At 41.9% G+C, this 21,572-nt stretch overlaps 1 protein-coding gene across 3 annotated transcripts in view; it reads left to right on the plus strand.

Moving 5' to 3' along the window:
• The first annotated feature begins 1,512 nt into the window (after positions 1–1,512).
• LOC117265669 (lamin-A-like) overlaps positions 1,513–21,572 on the plus strand; it is a 62,358-nt gene continuing 42,298 nt past the window's right edge. Inside the window, exons 1-2 of one of the 3 annotated variants that reach the window (XM_033640294.2) lie at positions 1,513–1,671; positions 15,016–15,394. In XM_033640294.2, the coding sequence (XP_033496185.2) occupies positions 15,060–15,394 (335 nt within the window). In that variant the 5' untranslated portion in view covers positions 1,513–1,671; positions 15,016–15,059. Of the gene's footprint in view, positions 1,672–12,983; positions 13,241–15,015; positions 15,395–21,572 lie in introns of those variants that run through there. The other 2 variants (XM_078171448.1, XM_033640293.2) reach the window with 2 other exon arrangements.

Below are 21,572 nucleotides of genomic sequence, written 5' to 3' on the forward strand. Positions count from 1 at the left end.
GACTCAGCAGCAACAACAGGTTAAAAAGACAAAGATAGTTAGAAGCTAAAGCCGAACTATAGGCTACAGATCACAGTGTAAAAGTGACTTTCACCTGACTTTCACCCAAGAGAGCGCTGTTCGTGTCCCGTAAGATTCTAAAACCAAACCCAGTTCTTTTTTCCTAAACCTAACCATGTGTGTTAGTTTTTGAAGGAAAAAAAATGTCAGTTTCCGGTGTTGTACCACTGTATGTGAATGTTAAATTTCCTGTGACAACAGAAGTGTATCTTGAAAGAAGACAATGCATGTAACAGGCAGAACTTGACACGGTGTCCCAGAACGTTAACAACCAACACACCCAGGGTACCTTGCATGTTGTATGTGGACGTGGAAAGTCCATGACCAAGCACATCAATATGTGACGAGGTCAGAGTGAGAATGTGTTGGTGCCCCAGGCACAACGTTTAGCTTGAAATCTGACACTACTGCATGAGAGTCAATGGAGCACAGCTGTGTTGTTGTCGGAGTCTTGATGGAGTTGGCCGATGCTACGCTATGACTTGCCAGTCTGGGTTTGAGGGGCGGGACTTAGCAAAGAGTCAATTATTTTCACCGGGGTGGGGGGCAGCAATTGTATTAGAGGGGCCATGGCCCCCACTGCCTCGCACTTTGGGGCGCCACTGCTTAGTTAGTTAGTTAATTTTTATTTCTGTGTCATGCCAATCATCTTTAGGTAAAACATATATATGAATATATATATATATATATATAAACAAAAGAACAATGAATAAATAAATACCCTAAATAAATTACCACTAATCCCATATTTGAAAAAAATAAATAATAAAATAAACATTTCTAAATGAGCCATACACAGAAAATAACTGCTACACACCTACAGTTTATTCTGATAAAGAGCAACTTTTTTTTTCCCAATCTTAATATTTCATATGTACATGTATGTCATGTGTTACAAATATATATTATATACTACAGTGTAAAAATAATGTGAAGCAAGTAAAAGTCCTACATTCAAAATTGTTTTTAAGTAAAAGTACAACAGTATTAGAAATCAAAATGTAGGACAACAGTATGCCTATGCATTCACTATGCCTGTGTTATTTTATTGGATTATAATTATGATGCATTAATGTGTTGTGTAAAGTAACGAGTAACTATAGCTGTAATATAAATGTAAAGTATATTATTTGCCTCTGAGATGTAAAATATAGAGGAGTAGAAGTGTAATGTAGTATAAAATGGAAATACTCAATCAAAGTAAGTCACTATAGACCTATATGTAGTAACTCACTTTACTTTAGTAGTCTGTTTCCATTTTGTGTGTGTGTTTAATGTTGTCTAACTCCACCTGTCCTCACTGCAAACCCAGTATCAGCTGATCTGAGCAGGAGCGGAGCGTTAATTATGGTCGCCAGGTGGCGCCTATAGGCTGCATTGTAATTAGCACAGATTGGCAGTCTAATCAAGTGTGTTGATTTGCAGGTGGCTGTCGGCTGCCTGCTCGGCTCAGAGGAGTTCACCCTCACCGATTCGTGCAAAGGAAAAACCGGCCCAGTGGATAATATCATGATTAACTCGACTGTCGACATTTTGAAAGGTCAGCAGTGACCGTGGAAAGGAGGGGACGTGTTTTAAACGACTGCAGAAACGCGTTTCCAAAGACAGACGGTAAGACTGTGGAGTCAGTGTGTGTCGCAGCGGAAGTGTCTTTAAGCTGCTGTGTGTTGTGTTTAGAGACATTATTTTTTAAAGCACACGAGCAGACAGGGCGGTGAAGTAACTCGTGAACTCAGTGACCGATGTCGAGAGATCTCTCCCACTCACTTAAGTTTCCATTCAGTGTGTCTGCCAGTGGATGGCGCTTAGTATCTGCTCTGTGCTTGTGAATGACTGGAGTCGACAGGCGGACAGCAGGGCAGACAGGGGGCGCCAGAGAGCAGCAGTGTGAGAGCTGCAGCGTCATTCATGAGGACACAGCACTGCAGGGGTAGACACCCAGTGGTGGGAGAAGTGTTCAGGTCCTTTACCTCAGAGAGAGCACTCATACCAGACTGTGAACATGCTGCACAGCAAGGAAAGGTCCTGCAGTGAAAATCTGGTCAGTAAAGTGCACTGAAAAGTAAATTTAAATGCACTTATTGTCAGTGTTTTAATATTATATATGCTGTTTTTTAGATTAACATTACTGCTGCATTGATGTGTATGTTACATTTTACTGCTGTGGGTGCTCATTTTAACTCCTTTATATACTGTTGGGTAGTTTAATCTACAGCAAGGTCATCATATGTTTGTAGCGTCACTGTCGGATTACAGTTTTGGTGAAAACCATATTCAGATGTGTTGAATGTCTGTGATAAACTGAAGGATGAAGTAGTCCTGTATGTTTTCAGAAATTCCTGCTACTTCTTAACCTGCTCAGAATCCACAAAAAATATTGTAATGGTGGATCTCTGCTTTAAATGCTCTCAAAAATAATTGAAAAAAATCCCCCAAAACTTTGATTAGCATACTTTATTATGTCTTATTTTTTTCTAGGCATCCCAATAGATCTGGGGTGTCAAACATACAGCCCAGGGGTCAGAACCGGCCCGCCAAAGGGGTCAAATACGGCCCACTGGATGACCTTGCACACCTAAAACATAAATCGCATGTTAAAAATCTTGGAGTCATGTTTGAATCTGAATTTAAGTTTGACAGACAAATCAATCATGTAGAAAAATTAAGTTTCATGCAGTCAATCTCCAAACGTCATCCACGCCTTTATTTCCTCTCGCCACAGCTATTGCAAGTCGTTATATTTTGGTATTACTCAGTCTTGTTTATCCCGTTTTCAACTAGTTCAAAATGCAGCAGCGAGAGTTTTAACAAGGACAAAAAAGAGGGAGCACATTACACGCATTCTTGCCTCCCCACACTGGCTGCCTGTTAGCTACAGGATACATTTTAAGATTCTGATGTTTGTTTACAAAGTGTTTAACAGCCTCGCCCGTCTTACATTATAGAGCTCCTCTCCCCGTGTCACACCATGAGAGAACTGAGATTATCTGATCAAAAACCCCTGTCTGTCCCAAGACCCAGGACTAAGGGTTACGAGGACAGGGCTTTCTCTGTCGCTGCCCAAAAAGCTCTGGAGTCCTCTTCCCTCTGCCATTCGATTCTCCCCCACCATTGAGATTTTCAAGAATCGTCTTAAAACACAACTTTATATAAACCCAAGGTGCATGTTCACCCCGTGTCAACAGGGGTTTTCTCCAGGTACTCCAGCTTCCTCCCACAGTCCAAAGACATGCAGGTTAATTGGTGACTCTAAATTGTCCGTAGGTGTGATTGTGAGTGTGAATGGTTGTCTGTCTCTATGTGTCAGCCCTGTGATAGTCTGGTGACCTGTCCAGGGTGTACCCTGCCTCTCACCCAGTGTCAGCTGGGATAGGCTCCAGCCCCCTGCAACCCCTAACAGGACAAGCAGTTACGGAAAATGAATGAATGAATGAATGAATGAAGGTTAGCTGCTAATAATAAACACATTGCAGGTAAATTTTGTATTTGTTCTTGTAACTTACTATCCTCACTCTCTAAAGTATTACCTGAAAATAGTGTTCAAAAACTTCCTGAGATAAATCTTCTGTGCACATAATTAATATAATTCATTATTATAAGCTGACTGTATCATTAGAAAATCAGAACAGTATTTCCCTGTTCATTTTTCGGTGACATTTAGCTCCACTATCCATTCCAGTGGACTGACATTTTTTTAAAAAAAAAAAAATCCTCAGTAAAAGTTATAAATCTTTTATATGATGTGTAAGTAATATAACATCTCATGTTTACCTTAAAATTATGTATTTAAACAATATGATTAATAGACTGAAATGTGCCTTGTGCTTCCTCCTTGCCTCACGGTCAGCCATACTTGTTAAAAAATGGGGCGTGGCTCTACTGCAGTTCACTTTAGAAGATGTGGAACACTGTGATTGGCTTATAGACGTCCCATTAAATGAGTCTGTGCATCTAGGTGGAGTCAGATGACAGTAATCATAGATCTAGACATCCCAGAAAAGTTATGTCCATTGGAATGAATGGGGGATCAGAGCAGGTTAAGTAAAATAAACTCTTTAAAAATCATCGCAAAGCTGACAACAGGGCTGATTTTCTGACACCATAACAACTCGACATAAGAGATAATGTGGTTCTCACAGGACAGGTACTACAAACATATGATGATCTTATGCAATATGATGCATTGCTGTAAATTAAACTACCCAACAGTACATAAAGGAGTTAAAATGAGCACAGCCTTAAACATGTACAGCAGGAAAATGCAACATACACATTAATGCAGCAGAAATATTCACCAGTAGACATAAGATATAATAGGAAAACACTGTCAGGGAGCAATTTACTGCACAATAAGTACTTTTACTTTGATATTGTAAGTACAATATAGACTTGAAAACATGTGAACCTATCCTTTACAGCACCGTCAGACAGGTTAGTGCAACTCAATGTGCTTTACACATAACTGACAAGCTGATGAGACAATATAATTGTAAAACATAAAACAATTGCACACTAGTGCACATGAGAAATGGATATTGTGAAATGCAATAATATATTAGATTAAAAGGAAATAGATGAAAAACACATGGGGCTATCTCTTGATCATGGGGCTAATCTTGATCTGAAAAGTGTTACTGTCCAATTAATGCAGTGGAGTAAAACTGACAAATTTTGTCTCTGAAATGTAGTTCAGTAAATAGTGCTGTCAAACAAATCATTTTTTAAATTGTGACTAATCGTGATTAATCGCACCCTTTATTTGAACTTACGATTAATCGTAAGTTAAGTTTTTCTAGTGCTCGAAACTATATGGGACTAATATAAAGTGGACATGTCTGTAAAGTGGAGACTCATGGGGAGCCACAGAACCGATTTTAATTCAGATATCTTGAGGTTAGAAGTCAAGGGACCTGGATTTTTCCCTCGCCAATATTTAGCCTAACCTCGGAGCGTTACTTCCTGAGAACCTAGCATGACATTGCTGGCACCACTGGATTCATTCTGTTTTCTAGTTTCATAAGAAACCGGTATCATCTCTCAAGCTTTGCTTTAAAACTCAGCCGACTATAAACTCTGAAAGACAGGCGACAGTGAAAATAGCGGTATGCGATTAACACTATCAAAAAAATGTTATGCGTTATGTTCAGCCGTTAATCGCATCGCCCTAGATATAAAGTAACGGAAAATTTAAATATTTAAGTGAAGCACAAGTACTTCGGATTTGTACCAAAGTACTGAGCTGGAAGTAGAGACGATGATGAGCTCCAGAGTAGAGCTGCATCGATTAATCGATAAGTTGTTAACTATTAAATTAAGCGACAACTAATATGATACCAGATTAGTCAGTTTTAGGAAGTTTTTTTAAGAAAATTAAGTGCAAATTCTCAGATTTCAGCTTCTTAAATGTCATTATTTTCTGGTTACTTTTCTCCTCTATGACAGTAAACTGAATATCTCTGGGCTGTGGACAAAGCAAGACATTTGAGGATGTCATCTTGGGCTTTCAGAAACACTGTTCGACATTTTTCACCATTTTCTGACAATTTATTCAATGTATCAAGAAAATAATCAACAGATTATTTGACAACGAAAATAATTGTTAGTTGCAGTCCAACACCAGAGGTAAGATTGTTCAACACTGCAACATCACACAGATAAGATTTTCAAATCCACAGTAGTAAGATTATTCAGCCTGGGTGTAGTTAATCTTTCCCATCTACAGTTTCCTCTATTTCCTCCAGGGACAGTGACTTCCTCATGTTTTTGATTGAAGTAATGAGACAACTTTCTGATCCTTCCTCGGTTATGGTTTCTGTCTGTTTAGTCGCACCCAAGAAAACATCAAAGGTGACACATTGTGTTGTCGCAGCAATATCTAGTCCACATTTCCTGCACATTATGAGAAATTATAAAGGTGATCATGCTGAGAATAATTTGCATGGTAAGCAAAACATAAGCTCCCAAAGCAACAGTTGTTTGACGTTATATTACATGTTTCACAGACGGAATATCAAACTAGTATTTAGCTTAACTTTGAAAAGCAAACCAAACAAAGAACGACCAGCAGTCTGAAGAACAGAGTCTTGTGCGTTGGACAGAGATATGGCAACAGTCTTTTATTAATGATTAATGCATGCTGTGTGAACAATGGTCTCTTGAACAGCAGAGATAACATAGTGAGAGACTGCTTTACAATTATAGCTGCTGCTGGGGTACAAAGCACACTCAAGGACAGTTAACGTGTTTCTGAGTAACTGACTGTGGTGCTTCGTCAAATAAAAGATTAATGCTTCTGTGAGCTGTTAAATTGTAGAAATACGTCATCTTTATTCGGCCACGTTATCTGAAAAGGAATCAGGACATGAGATATACTGTACAGTACATCTGTGCGGGAAAATGGAGATAAGGCCCGCGATAGAGATCAAGGTGGTCCTTCGACTATTTTCTGATGCACTCACACTGGAGTTTTTGTATAAATAAGGTGCCAGAGTACATTAAAAAGCATCAAAATACATCTTGTTTATCAAATAACAAGTACCAGGGAAGGATCTTTGCGGACACCTGACCTGCGTGAGGCTGCTTCGACTAGATTTGCCTCTTTGCAATAATGAGTGAGAAGAACAGCAAACACTGAAAGGCTGAAAACAGGCAATTCATTCATTATACATACTGATAGTTGACTGATAGTAATTGTCGCTGTAATGTAACTGAAAAACTGAGTCTTTCCTCGACTGTCTCGCTCGCCTCCAGCAGCCTGTGGACTGACTTCTATGTGCAGAGCTCGGCCCAAATTTTCCAGAAAGTCAAAAGGATGTAACATCATGTGCCTTCCCAAGTGCCTTGCCTCTGCTTAACTCTGCTACAGCACTAACAGTGTGAAACAGTAGCCATCTTTAGCTAAGAAATGGAGTCTAGACTAGTATCAACAAACAACCGACAACTACCACAACACACGTGCTGTTTCGCTAAATACATCTCGCAGCGGCGGCCCAACAGAGACAGACCTTCAGATAGGGCCCTGTGACAGGTCGAATTCAGCCCAACATTAACTCAGTACTGGGGTTTGTGCTGGCTGGATTTGAGTTGCTACAGTGGCTACAGGTCTGAGCTGACGTCTGCTGTATCATTCATGTTTGTCATGATGTCGGTGCCCCCGGGGCTTGAAAAGGAAGCTAGCTAACACAGAAAAATCCTGTCCTGGGTAATAAACATCATCTAATTCATCCAGTCTCCAGGGCTGATTTGGCTGGTAAATTAGCTACCTTTTCTTTTGCAAATTACTTCAGCTAACATCACAAAGCAACCAACACCAGATCAATGTGGCATAGCTTAGTCAGGCCTACAGCTAGCTGGCTACCTTGGGTTGCTTGCTTGCTAACATTATCACTAGCAAAATGCTATCTTAGTTCATTGGTTAGTTGGCTAGCTCGCCAAATTTTTTCCCCAGCTAACGTGATAAATGATACTAATTTATGTTAAGAGATCAGTGTTGATTTAGCCAACAATATAAAAGATGTTGGTACAAAGCGCTTACAAATCAAGGTGATGCAGTAGCGGCAAATAAGCTAACCGCAGCCTGAGCTAACGTAAGCTAGCTGTAACTTAGTTACAGGGGGCTCCAGGGATGAGGTTTTACTGTAGGCTGACGTGGAAGTGAGCGTCGCACTGGTGCTGTCGACTAAGCCAATCGGATTTTGGAATATTGCTGAAAATAATCCCTGTGGCAAACTTTTTTTGTTTGGAAAAAGCTAATGTTAGGCTATCAACTACACCGAGGTCACATAATTTAACGTTGCCATCGCAACAAGGCTGTCAGCCATATTCGGCATGAAAACGTTCTATAGTCTCATTTAGCTACTTTAGGGTGACCATATTTTGATTTCCAAAAAAGAGGACACTCGGCCCGGCCACGACAAAGCCTACTTAAATGATACTCGCAGTTTACTCAAAGATGCCTTAATATATTTAAAATGTATATGTATGGATAGAAAATTCAGTTATATTACAAAATAATATCTGTCAAAGACAGAAATTCAGATAGGCTCCTATAGATATGGGACACATACACACACTAGAGTGTGGCGATCCGAGCCCGACGGTACCCGACGGGTCGGCCGGGTTTGGTAAAAAATTTAGCTATAAATTGTATTCGGGCTCGGGTTGGATTTGGTCAGCTTTCAGTGAAAATGTAGTGTAAAAATAAATAAAATCCTGTCTGTCCTGTTTATTGCTTGGGCACTGTTATTTACGTGACAACACCTGAACATAACACACACAGACACACATTGGCTGTTTGTTTCTATCTCTCCCCTTGCTGGAAGTCTCGGACCTCCAGCTGCCCGCATCCGCCTTGATTAAATGCTGAAAATAAAATAAAAGAGGGAGACAGTTTTTTCCTATTTTATCTTATTTTGTTTTATTTCTCCCTCTCCTCTCGCTGGTAGCGTCGGACCTCCCGCCTCCCGCTCCCGTCTCAAACACGGAGGTCTCACTCTCCGCTGAGCACCCACGGTGCACGCCCGGCCTGTTAAATAGCCTGTAACCGTAACAACTGTGTGACACAAACTCAGTGCTTTGGTCATTAAATAATGTCGGGCTTGGTTCGGGTTCGGACAGAAATATGTGGCCCGTGCTGCACTCTAACACACACACGCACACACAAACACACGGAAAACTGGACATTATCATCAGTTTATAAAAACCCCCGGACGCCCTGGACGCCCCGGATGGGACGTGAAAAGTGGACATGTCCGGGCAAAAGGGGATGTTTGGTTAGCCTAGCTACTTGTTAGCAACCAGCTTTTTTAATGCACATAAAACCTTAAAGTTTCAGGCATCTAACCAAAAACCCACTGAGTTTGAGACGAGGAAACTGGGAGAGGTAAAATGCTAACTCATTTCCTGGTTTTAGGACTCATTCTTGGGGCACTCTATTCTACATGGCTGCTCGCCACAGTTGCTCGTCAGCTGATGATGTAATTTGCAAACGGTAAAGCTACTTAGTGTCATGGAGCCAATGGTCCAAATGAAATGTAGGCACATTGCAGATACAGCCTTCTATCAACATGATGACAGTCAACAAAGGTCAGTCTTGTGTTTGTCACTGTTTTGGCCGATGCCCAGGTACTCGCTCATGATTACCAAGTACGAGCACCTGAGCGCGAGCAACAGGATGCTGACAGGAGTTCATTTAACACCCTCAGAGAGGATTTTCCAAAAGTTACATACACGGCCTTTGATGTTTGTGGACTAACTGGCCTCTGGCCTCCTGTCACTGTGCAAAAGTGGCCCTCGGGCAAAGCAGGTTGGGCATCAACATTGATCAGGTATGAAAAAGTGGAGCTGTTCTTCTGGTTTTGAAACTAGAATGGGTGTTTATAGTAGCCTGATTGCTTCAGAAAAACTCTTCAGAGGTCCCTCCCACGCCAAATATTCTCATGCTGAAATCCTTATTTGTCATTGCTCGTTTTTTTCCCAGGAGAGCAGCAAGTCATTGGCTCATAGTGGAGAAATGAAACCTCTAGATTGCACAATGGGCACTCCTTGTTTTTTTGCTGCCTGCTTGGAATGCCGTGAGGGAAGAATGAGAGAGAGGAGGAGTAAAACAGGGGCAGACTCCAAGTGTGTGTCGGACAGGCAGCTCAAGACTTGAATGCGTCAGTAGTGATATCTCAGTAGTTGAAAATGATAGTTTACTTCTGTTGAATCTGCTGCATCTTTTTATAGCTGTACCTATATAAAACTCTTTCTCTCATTGTCACGTCATATACTCAGTATATGTGGGACAGTAATAAGAGCTGAGAGATCCAACAGTTGGAAACACATTTATTATTTATTTATTCAGGGTCCCCTTTAGTCGTTACAGCAGTAACAACTACTCCTCCTGGGGTCCACACAAAACGCAAAAACAAGACATTTGCTCGAGCCTATCCTAGCTGACATTGGGTGAGAGGCAGGGTACACCCTGGACAGGTCACCAGACTTCACAGGGCTGACACATAGAGACAGACAACCATTCACACTCACATTCACACCTACGGACAATTTAGAGTCACCAGTTAACCTGCATGTCTTTGGACTGTGGGAGGAAGCTGGAGTACCTGGAGGAAACCCACGCTGACACAGGGAGAACAGGCAAACTTCTCACAGAAGGGCTCCCCCACCCCAGGTTCAAACCAGGACAAAAAAAATAAAGTTTTCTTCACGAATTCCAGGTAACATGTAATAATAACATTCAACTTTATTTCTGTAGCGCTTTCCTGAACCAGAGTTACAAAGTGCTTTGCAGTACCATACAGTGTGAAAAACAAAGAAATAAAAGAACGTCATCCACAGAAAATGGAATTTTAAAATTATACATATACATAAAATACATACAGAAACTTATACATGTGTCCATATATGTATATGTCCATACAAACACAAACATACATCTGAACATACACATCTATACGTATTCATACAAATAAAGGCTTCACATATGTACATACATGCACACATACCCATAAACACACATACAAGCATACACACACATGAATATATGCGTACATAAGCACACATACACACCTTCATAATCATATAACATTATAAATACCAGTCTGTTCAGGTGGGTCTTTAACAACTTTTCAAACTGAGGAACTGAGTCAGCTGATTTGATAATAAGGGGGAGTTTGTCCATAACTTTGGTGCTAAAATAGTAAAAGCATGATCGCCCTTTGTTATACGTCTGGACTGTGGGACTTAACAACATTTGGTTTTCTGATCTGACGGATCTTGGAGCACAACAGGGGGTTAAGAGCTCTGAAACGTGAGACGGAGCCACACCGTGTAGGGATTTGAACGTAATTAATCGAACCTTAAACTGAATTTTGTACTGAACGGGGAGCTGGTGTTATTCAGCCAGGACTGGGGTGATATGTACCCTACGTTGAGTGTTTGTGAGAACCGTGCTGCCACATGCTGTAGCAATTGTAAACAGTTAACAGAGGCATAGTTAAGACAAGTAAATAGGGAGTTGCAGTAGTCGAGGGGGGAGCAAATGAGTTTGTTCAACTATGTTTTTGGAGAGTATTGGTTTGATACTGGCAATATTTCTGATTTGTAAAAAAACAGGATTGAACAACGCCCTTAATGTGCTGATTGAAGTTTAGATATAGATCAAAGACAACTCCTAAGTTGTGTGGTGAGAAACTGATACACAGATGGTGATTTTGTGGTAAAGTATTCCGTGTAACTGAATATATTTGAGTCGTGGACTGCAGGTTGGACAAAAAGAGCAATTTGAAGCATCTCGTTGGATTCTTGGAATCTGTGTTGACCTTTTACAATATTTAGACAACAGAGATGAATGAAAATGATAATTATTTGCAGCCCTAGAAATATATTTTCCTTCTATTTTCCCTTTCTAATTTGTGAAGAGAGTTTTCAGCCTTGGAAGTGTTTTGCTCTGCGAGTCCCTTTTGTAGAGGAACTTTAGCAGTAAAACTGCAAACTAGCAAGTAGGGAGGCGTAATGAGGGCACAAGTTGTCTTCAAATGCTAATAAGCAGAGAGTCTTGAAACCACAAGTTGATGAATCACCTGCAGATTTGTTCTATAATTTCGGGAAACATGCAAATCCTCACCCCTTTCTGCTTCAGTGATCAAGCTTGCGTTTTCCCTATTACAACGTGATAACATTCTTGACACGCTTTAATTATTGTAGGTGCACACAGACAGCATGAGGAAAGGCCAAAAGATTTGGTGGGTCGTAAAAAAAAAAGCTTGTCGAAGAGAGATGTTTGGGCTGACAGCCAGGCATGCCTGTCCCAGAGCGACTTCCATGGAAACGCAGTAACTTAGAATGGAAAGACAAAGAAAGAGAGAAAGAGGTAGAGAGGAGGTGGAAACAAATGAGCTGTTTGTACAGGGGTGTGTGACTCAGAGAGGCAGCTTCAGAGGCTGACGGCTCCTTTCCACTGGAAGGCCACGCTGAAGCCAGGATACTCCCTTCGCCACTGGGCCTGCCCCATGCCCAAAAACAGAGATGCTGTCTTGCCCCTTGTTTAACCACACACACACACACACACACACACACACAAATAGTCTAACCTCCATTTCCATGGTGAGGAGATACATACACACACAGAAAACGTCTTTTTCCCCTGCATCAGAACTTCATTGGACCTGTGACTCCATTAACTCCACCCCGAGGAAATAAATATATAAGACCAGAATCAACTTCATCTCTGAGTGTCAGACCTTTAGACTGTCAGGATGTCTTGTGGGAATTATCCTATCTCTCTCTGGGAGTATGATACAAATGATTTGTGGACATTTTCCTCTTTGGATTCAGTGGACGAGCTTGCTGACAGGTTATTTTTCTGCCATGGATAACACCACAACCCTGCTCCGAGGTGATAAATGATTTCTATGTACTTTGGACTTGTTTGATTAGCTCTGCATGTTTGTGTGTGCCGAGGTCATCCCTCCTCCTTTCTGAAGCTGAGAGGATTTCCTTTTTGCGCCCTCGAATTGAAACAGAAATTCTTCCTCCGTGTGTTTGCTTTAGCTGTCACAGCCGTTTTCAAGCAGAAAAGTGGGCTAAGAATGTATTCTTCATATCAGCAGGGAGGAGCAGGGTGAGATCTGCACATTCACACACTTTGATCCACCTGGGAGCTGTTGAGTATCATCAGTGTCACTGCGTTTTATTGACAGAGCACTTGCACCAGTCGCTGAGGTCAGTGTGTCTGCGAGGGCTCTGTCTGAGTGAAATGAGAAAGGGAAAGATAGGGCCAGTGCAGGGAGAGATAAAGCTCAGCAGCTGCTCTGTGTGTGTGTGTGTGTGTGTGTGTGTGTGTGTGTGTGTGTCTAGCCTGACTCCTCCTCACCGCCCCACCCTCCCCTCGCTCTTGTGCTCCCGCCCCCTCTCTCCCTCTTCAGCAGTAGGTACATGTGCAGTGAGCGACAGCTAGGAGAGCAGTTCAGGGCACGAGCCAAAGGCGCACACACCCACTAGCAGAGACTGCATTATTCAGCGGATCCTCTTCTCTACGCTTCCTCTGGGGTATGGCACACACACACACACTCACTGCAGCTCACACACACTCAGACCAGCAGATAAACTTCTAGAAAGGTCCTGCACTCGCACTTTTAGTCCCTTCAGCAGGCAGAAGTCGAGAGGTTCCCACACAGCCGAGGTAAGGTTCACAGCTCAGATTTCTGTCTCCCTGTGAGACTTTTATTGTTTGTTACACTGACAGGCAGAGCTACAGTTGTGCAGATAATACGCTCATGATATAGTGTCTGTTTAGTCAGCTCGAAGTTATTTTTTGTCAGGTAGTGATGTGGAATAACTTTTGAAAGTTGCGGCTCATTTTACCGCCTGCTGTTACAGGAGAGTGGGACATCAGACAGCACCTGTTAACGCTCGCCACATTTTTGGGAGCTCTAAGTGGATGCTTCATTTATTCAAAGTTAGGCCAGAGAGTACTTGTGTGAGTGTATGGCTTTGCTCCTGTGGGCGTGCGCACGCATCATGTGCATACATGTGTGCGCCATCCCATCCCACCCCACCCACATGGGCGTGCGTGTCCTCATGTGCACTTTTGGTAATGGGCGGTGGTGGGATGGATGGCAAAGTCCACCCACCGCTGAACCAAATTGGAGGAGGCTTTCCCGCCGTTTATTGGGAAGAGACTGTTAGTTTGCGCGCGCTTAGCTGCTGAAAAGTAAGAATAAGTTTTAAAGTCACACCTGTATTACACCACAGATGTATTTGATGATAACAGTACAGACACCTTTTATTAATACGGTTTAAGACCTCATCTGTAGTTGTATTATAGAGTTCTCTGATATGGAAAAAAATGCCCTATATTGCATTTATTTTTTCCCCCAACAATTTATATTTACAGTTTGAAATGTTTGCTCACATTTGCCGTAATCAAAGCGAATTCTGTGAAAGATTTCAAAAAGGATCATTTTCTTTTTTTCCCCGCTCATTTTCAAATATACTCCTGAGCTCTTTGATTCATTCCACTGTTAGCCCACATAGAGGGCGCATGTTCTGTACGTCCTTATCAGGGCATCTTGCAGTAATTGTTGATATTATGAGTCAACACTTTGGTATTATGATCCACGCTGGCGCAAGTGGCTGTGGGCAAGGGCAAAATCATCACTGCTGAACATGTTGCGGAAGCAATTAGAAGCTTTTTGTAATGTGGTTTGCCTTCATTCCACCAAAAAAGTCTGTGGAAAGTAGAGAAGAAGAGACATGTTTTAATTTATTTTAGTGTTCCTGACTACGGCTGCATATTTTAAGAGTAATTATAAAAGTGTTTTAATTGCCTTGTGAGTGAGCCAAAGGTATGGGCTGATGTTCGTGGGAAATATGTTTGCTTGGTAGTGAAATGTATAAAGTGGCCGAACTGCTCCTGCAACAATTTAATGGAGCTGGAGGAGAGAAGGCATATGTTATGACAGTGTGTTATGCTCTGCAGTGGAAATGCCAGTGTGAATAAGGGATGTTATCAGGAGCACTAAAAGCAGGAAAAGGGCAGGAACACTGTAGCGCCTTCTTTTATGAAATAATGGGGGTTTTGTATCCAAAAAATCTGAAGTCCTAAAAAAACGAGAACCAAGAAAAACATTCCTGTGAACGAATTCTGCCTCTGCAAATTAGTTTTAACCCCACACAATGCAAATGCAGGTTTATAGATGTGCTTACTGACTGTGGAAAAAGGATCCTGGAATACATTATCATGCAGGTCTGTGAGCAGAGTAGACCCAGCACTGAAGGCAGGCTGCCCAGACAGGGATCAGGGTTACGCAAGACTGGAACATTTCCTCAGTATAAACTCCATTAAAGTTTGACGTGTGATTCCACCCATGATTTGGTGCACTGCGTTTCTAGGGAAGGCAGTCCAGATACTGTAGTTGTCATTAACTCTTCTTCCCTCTCCCTCCTCCCCCACAGCCAGTGACTCACCCCTGTGCACCTCTTGCTGAGCCATTATTACCATGGAAACCCCGAGCCAGAAACGCACCAGCCGCGGAGCCGTCTCCCCGGCCCGCATCACCAGGCTGCAGGAGAAGGAGGATCTGTGCAACCTCAATGACCGGCTGGCTGTCTACATCGACAAGGTTCGCTCGCTGGAGTCGGAAAATGCCGTACTGCGCCTCAAGATCACAGAGTCGGAGTCCTCGACCAGCCGAGATTTGTCGGGCATGAAGGCGGCCTATGAGGCAGAGCTGGCCGACGCCCGAAAAACCCTGGACCAGGTGGCGAAGGAGAGAGCACGCCTGCAGCTGGAGCTGGGCAAGATCAGGGAGGAGCACAAGGAGCTCAAAGCCAGGTAGGAGGAGCATGTGGGGGTGGAGCTTGAGAGGGAGTGGCTTTGGTACAAGTGTGAGGTCACAAAGTGGATGTGGCTACACACACAGTTCATGTTATTATACTGTGTCATAGTACGCACTACAAAATATTTTGTGCATCTCTCTGAACGTCTCATTTCTCTTTTAAGTGATAGTTCAGATTTTTTGAAGTGGGGTTGTATAAGGGACTTATCCATAGTGTATCCCAGTATATCCCAGTATCTTACAAACAGTAGATGTCAGTTGACAAGCCCCCAGTTTGGAGAAGCAGACTGGAGTCCAACACGGAAGCTAAGCAATGTACTGCTGAGATGGGGTCAGCAACAAAACGTATTCCAGCCACCTAAAAAAATCTTATCACTTTAAGCGTATGCTATATTTAGAATATTTTTACCGCTTTACCTTTCTGTGATTTACAACTGGAAAATGAAGCTGTGATATCGCTCTTTTCAAAGCCAGACTCCATTGAGAAAACCAGTGATTTAACATCGCTGAACACAGAGGCTGCTGGTCGACCCCAGCTTCGATCAGTTATTTTGTTTGTGTTATTGTGTGACGCTGGTGTTCAAAAAAATTTGGTTTGGATTCACCAAAGTCACACAATAACACAAACTAACTTACTAATCAAAGCAGTGGTAGACCAGTAGCTCCTGTGTTCATTGTGCTTAAATTGCTGTTTTTGTCAATGGAGTCTGGTGGCTTTGACGAGATGAGGAACCGAAGCCATTATGTTTCCCCTTCTGAACTGGCTGTCTGATAGAAAGGTAAAGCGGCTCTTAATATAGCATACACTTAAACTGACAAAGACTTTTTCAGGTTGCTAAAATACATTTTATCGCTGACCCCATCCACAGCAGTGCATTGCTCAGCTTAGGTGTCAGACTCCAGCCTGCTTCTCCAAACCGGGGGCATGCAGACTGACATCTACTGTCCCTTTATCACACCGACTATGGATAAGTATCCCATACAACCCTATTCCAAAAAATCTGAACTATCCCTTTAATGCACTTGTACCTGCATCAGATTAAAACAGGTTTTCATGCAGCTGTACTTCAAAGTCTGCTCTTCCACCAGGAGCCGTCCATAAATCTTGTAGGTTGCGTTGCAGTATTGATGACATAACGTTTATTTGCTGTTGTCTGGTTCTTTTGTTTGGGAATTCCCCGTCTTTCTGGCAACTGATCCCACAGTAACTTGGGAATGTTCGTCGCTCTGATGCATGAGAATTATATGCTTTACGTTATAGGCCAGTCATGTTTAGTACAAGATGATAATTCAGATAAACTGTTCTAAACTAAGCCACAAAAGTAAAAGGAGAATGAATTATATGTGACATCATTTATAGTAACACGTGATGTTCCTGTACGTGCTGGGGCACATCAGCCGCTGCAGGTTTGTTCTTGCATTTGTGTTCATTTTTTTTAAATGAGCATTTTTTCATTCAGAGCCACACGCCTGCATTTCAGCTCTAAGTTTGAGGCTCTCTGTTTTTGATAATGTGTTTCCAAAACATTTCACAGCAGTAGTTGAGGCTGCAGTCCGAGCAGTCGAACGTGTGGATCTTGATGTTGTAGTTTTACCTTTTTACGCCTCCAGTTCACGTCTGTTGTTCGGTACAACTGAGGTAGTGCAACACCTTAATTTTCTATCAGGAATGCTGCGTGGAGTGTGCAGCCATACCCAACATTAGCGCAGCGGAGTACATTCCTGGCGGTTAAGTTTGTGTGACTCGTCAGTTGGCAAGTGCAGCTGCGTCACTTAAGGCCCTCGGGGAGGTTGAAAATGACACACCTCCAGCCAAACAGGCTACACCTTTAACACACAGCCTGCTCTGTGAAGGTGGAATTATGGCCCTAATGACAGAATGTCTTTCATTATTTCAGTGTGTGACACAACTCGGCTGCGTAAAGTTCTAATGTGATGCACAATATTGCCTCCACGAACAGAAGCTCCGAATTCACATCTGTTGCACTTTTAATGGAGTTGGATCATCGACAAGCTGCCGGGTGTTCACAGATCACAGTGGATTAAAACACACGTGGAGTAGTAACATATTTTAAATTATTTCTACAAACTTGATGTCACTACAGAAAAGCTGAATGCTTGCTACATCCTGTTGGAATACACTGCGTCAATCAATGAAAAGTTAATGTTTTACCAGGAAATATTTAAGTAGAAGTCACATAAAAGTCACCCGGTGGTTTTAAGCGAACTTGGCACTGAGTGTGTGTGTGTGTAGGGTAATAAATTATTAACTTAAGGGGTTGTAGAGTTAAGAGCATGCAATTCTATTATTGTTTGTATCTCTTTTGAGACATATACTGACTGTACGGTGAAGCTGGACCTGAATATTCAAATATTCAGATATTTGTCCGTTGTGTAGGTTTTCTGTTTTTCAGTTTTGGGATACGATTATTTGTTTTGTTTTGTTTTTTTCATGGCACTTTGTTGGGCGTCGCCTCAGATTCAGAGCCCATTATTATGAGCATTTATGTAGCTCTGTAATTTATCCGCGCTAAGATAAATTGTCACACGCTGTTATTATGTCACAAAAGTGCATAAATAGAACCTTGTTCAACCAGAACTCTCTGCACAAAACACAGCAAGCCTCTTGGAAATGTTATTTTATTAACAAAAAACAATACAAACAAAAATAATATAGAATAACAGAATCCTTAAAATTAAAGGATGTTGGGGAATCTATTAATAGAAATTGCATAAAATAATCACAGCTGTGTTTTTAATAGTTTATAATCATGTGGAACTAAAAACTGTTGTATTTTCGTTGCCTTAGAAGAGGCGTTTATTCTACAAAGGGAGCAGGTTGTCTTCCAGAGAGTCCTCCATGTTGTTCTACAGTAGCCCAGAGCAAATAAACCAAACACTGGCTCCACATAGGGCCATTTTTGTGTTGACCACTGTTGTTCTACTGCCCGCTTGTTGCCATCCAGGCTGAGAAATGTGTGGCTGAGTCCTTCCTGAGGTGAGGTGTTGGCAGTGTTTTCCTGAGCTGTGATTTCAGCTACTTAGGTGAATGTCTGCAGGCCTGACTACTGCCGCAGGCCGCAGCCAGTGGTGGCTGTTGAGGAATGTGTCAATGTCTTGGTAAAGTGCAACCGAGGGCAGAGGGGTCTGAGAAAATGAAACCACTACAAAGAAAGTATTTGTACTCCCCCAGTGCATTTACATACCTGCATTTGTAGCACAGAGATTCACTTTTGTGGGAGGGACAGAATGCAGAGATAGAGACATTCAGCACATTTCAAACAAACAAAACTGAATTTCAACAAGGCATATTTCAGTGTTGAAAAAGCAGTGTGAGAGTATGAGGGGAACACACAAGGCAGGGAGCGCTTTCCTCCAATTAGCACCATTGTGTTCTGCTCACTAGGTTGACATTATTTTTGAATGTGCACTGTGAGGCATGTCCTCATGAATGCACGCAATACTCAGAGGGAGTGACTCAGTGCTGCGTTTGGAAAGATGAATACAAATGTAAAAATTCTGCCTTGTTAAATGTGGTCATTGTGGTGTCACTTTTCTAAGCAGAGCCGCAATAATTAATGGATTAGTTGTCAACTATTTAATAAATGTTTGTTTAATTTAATAATTGATCATTGGTTCAAGTAATTTTTGCAAAAGCTTAGTCGAAATTCTCTGATTTAAGCTTTTTAAATGTGAATATTTTCTGCTTTCTTTCCTCCTTTATGACAGTAAACTGAATATCTTGGGGTTGTGGACAAAACAAAACATTTGAGGACGTCATCTTGGGCTTTGGGAAACATTTTAACTATTTTCGGACATTTTGTAGATCAAACAAATCAATCAATCTAGAAAATAATCAGAATATTAAACGGCAATGAAAATAATTGTTAGTTGCAGCCCTGGTCTCAAGCTCATCAATCAGTTGTTTGTAAATTTGCACATCACTGTAGGTGGATGAGGATGTTTACTTTGTTGTGTGCTCCAGATAAAAGGCAGTGTGTGTGTGTGTGTGTGTGTGTCCTCTAAGTGTTGAGAGAATAGTATTATTAAATTTAGTATTCACTGCCACAGTATCCCTCATGTCACTGTGCCTCTCCAGCTACTTGGCAAGAGAAGCACCAACAGCTCCCGCAGTAATATTGTTTTCTAAAGGACACCGATCCTTTGACGCATGTGTGGTGGAAAAGAATCACTCAGTTCAGCCTGGGCCGGCTTTATCTGTTAGCCCCTGTGTTTGGTGTTTTGTTGCCATGGCGCTGTGAGAGTCTTGGCTTGGCCGTGTGACGGGGGTGGTGACTCAGAGGTTTTTCATGGTCTCTGGAATGGGCTGACTGCGGACTCACTATAACGGGAAGTCAGGTTTATTAATACACACTGTGATGGGCTGCAGAGCTGAGCTGAGCTGAGCTTCAGGTGGCGACAGCAGCAACAAACACCGGACATCTACGTCTCACAATATGTTGACTTTTTGCGGGTGTCCTTGGTTATTCCTCACGATTTTGACAGAACACACAGCAACAGGTGGAGCCGTCACTGCAATTCAGTTGACTGGACACACCTGTTTAGCCCAAAGGCATGACACTGTTTCTCCTCACACACGTCTTTGTATGCAGAACTACACCCAGGAAACACATGCCTCCCCTCCCTCCGGAGGCAAAACCTCAAGCTGTGGGCCAGAATGCCAACCAGTCTCCCCACAGCACTGTTTGACTTTGACTGTGAATAATTCAGAACTGTAGAGAAAAGATACACGTAACTTGGCAAAATCAGGTGTGGGTGGAATGTGGTGCTGTAAAATGAGGTGTAAAGCTCAGATCCAGGTATCCAAAAAAAAGCAGGTCAGAAAATGCTAAATATGAGCCCGCGAGCTACAGCAGGAGCCACAGAACTCTGTTCACAGGTTTTTCGAGACCTCGTTCAGTCGTCTTTGCTTTAATACTGAAATAGCGCGTCTGTCTGGTGTCTCGTGCCCAGTCTAACCTCCAGCCGTGCCGTTGGCTGTGACACAGGAGCCTGTGTGGGGGAACTGGCTCATCACTGGCAAGACTAAATCCGTCTTTAACGCTCCACCCAGGCAGAGCAGAGTAGATGGTATTTACAATGTGCACATGTAGATTTCAGGTTAAAGTTTCTTTATCTATGTTGATTTTTGTGCAAAAGACATGCACTCATGAACTATGAATGAATTTGCAGATATTTTATTTTTTATTCATTTTCAAAATCAGAAAGGGCCAAAAATGTACAACTTCCTGCTTCTAAAATTTGAATATTGGCTGTTTTTTAGTGCTTTATAATATTAAACTAAACATCTTTGTGTCATGCCATTTAAATATGTCAACTTGGGCTTCAGGAAACAGTGATGGGCATTTTTCCCCCCTGACCATTATCATTTAACAGTGAAATGAACCTGCTCCCGCGTTCCTATCTATATGTCACTTTTGTGTCTTTGTTATTACAAATAAAATTAAGAATAAAAAGAAATGCAGCTGGAAATAAAACAAATCAGGACGTTTATCCAAATGGAAAAATAGGAATTAATATTATTTGTCAATACCTAATATGTAACATCGTTTTATACAATTAAAAATATGCTATGGGGGGAAAAAAAAATTAGAATTATTGAAGAATTATTGTTAATAAAATAATCACCAGTTGCAGCCCCAATTTAAAAGAGCTGTATGTGACATTCAGAGTGTATCTATAATTCAGAGATTGTCTGCACTCGGCTCTCAACATGGAGGTGGCTGAGTTGGCAGCTAGCAGCTAATGGTGCTAACAACGTGAACAGTTAGCAGCTAATGGTGCGAACAGAATGAACAGCTAGCAGCTAATGGTGCTAACAGCGTAAACATGCAGCAGCTAGCGGTGCTAGCAGCGTGAACACCTTGCAGCTAAGGGTGCTTACACTGTGACCAGTGCTAACAATGGCAAGTGCTGTCAGAGCTAACCGTGTTAACCAGAAGGGAACTGGAGGGTGGGCATTACGCTTCTATGATGCCGCCATCCCGATGTTAGTGTTAACCAACAACTAGCTAGCCACACACAGGGACTCACATGCTACCTCAGCAAAAACAGACACTCTGATTATAGCTACATCTCGGCAATATATTTTAAAATATTCTATCAATACAAATGATTTTCTAAACTTACCAGACTTTAGCTACTTAGTCATCA

This window comes from Epinephelus lanceolatus, chromosome 10, assembly GCF_041903045.1.
Source record: "Epinephelus lanceolatus isolate andai-2023 chromosome 10, ASM4190304v1, whole genome shotgun sequence".
NCBI classification, from domain to species: Eukaryota; Metazoa; Chordata; class Actinopteri; order Perciformes; family Serranidae; genus Epinephelus; species Epinephelus lanceolatus.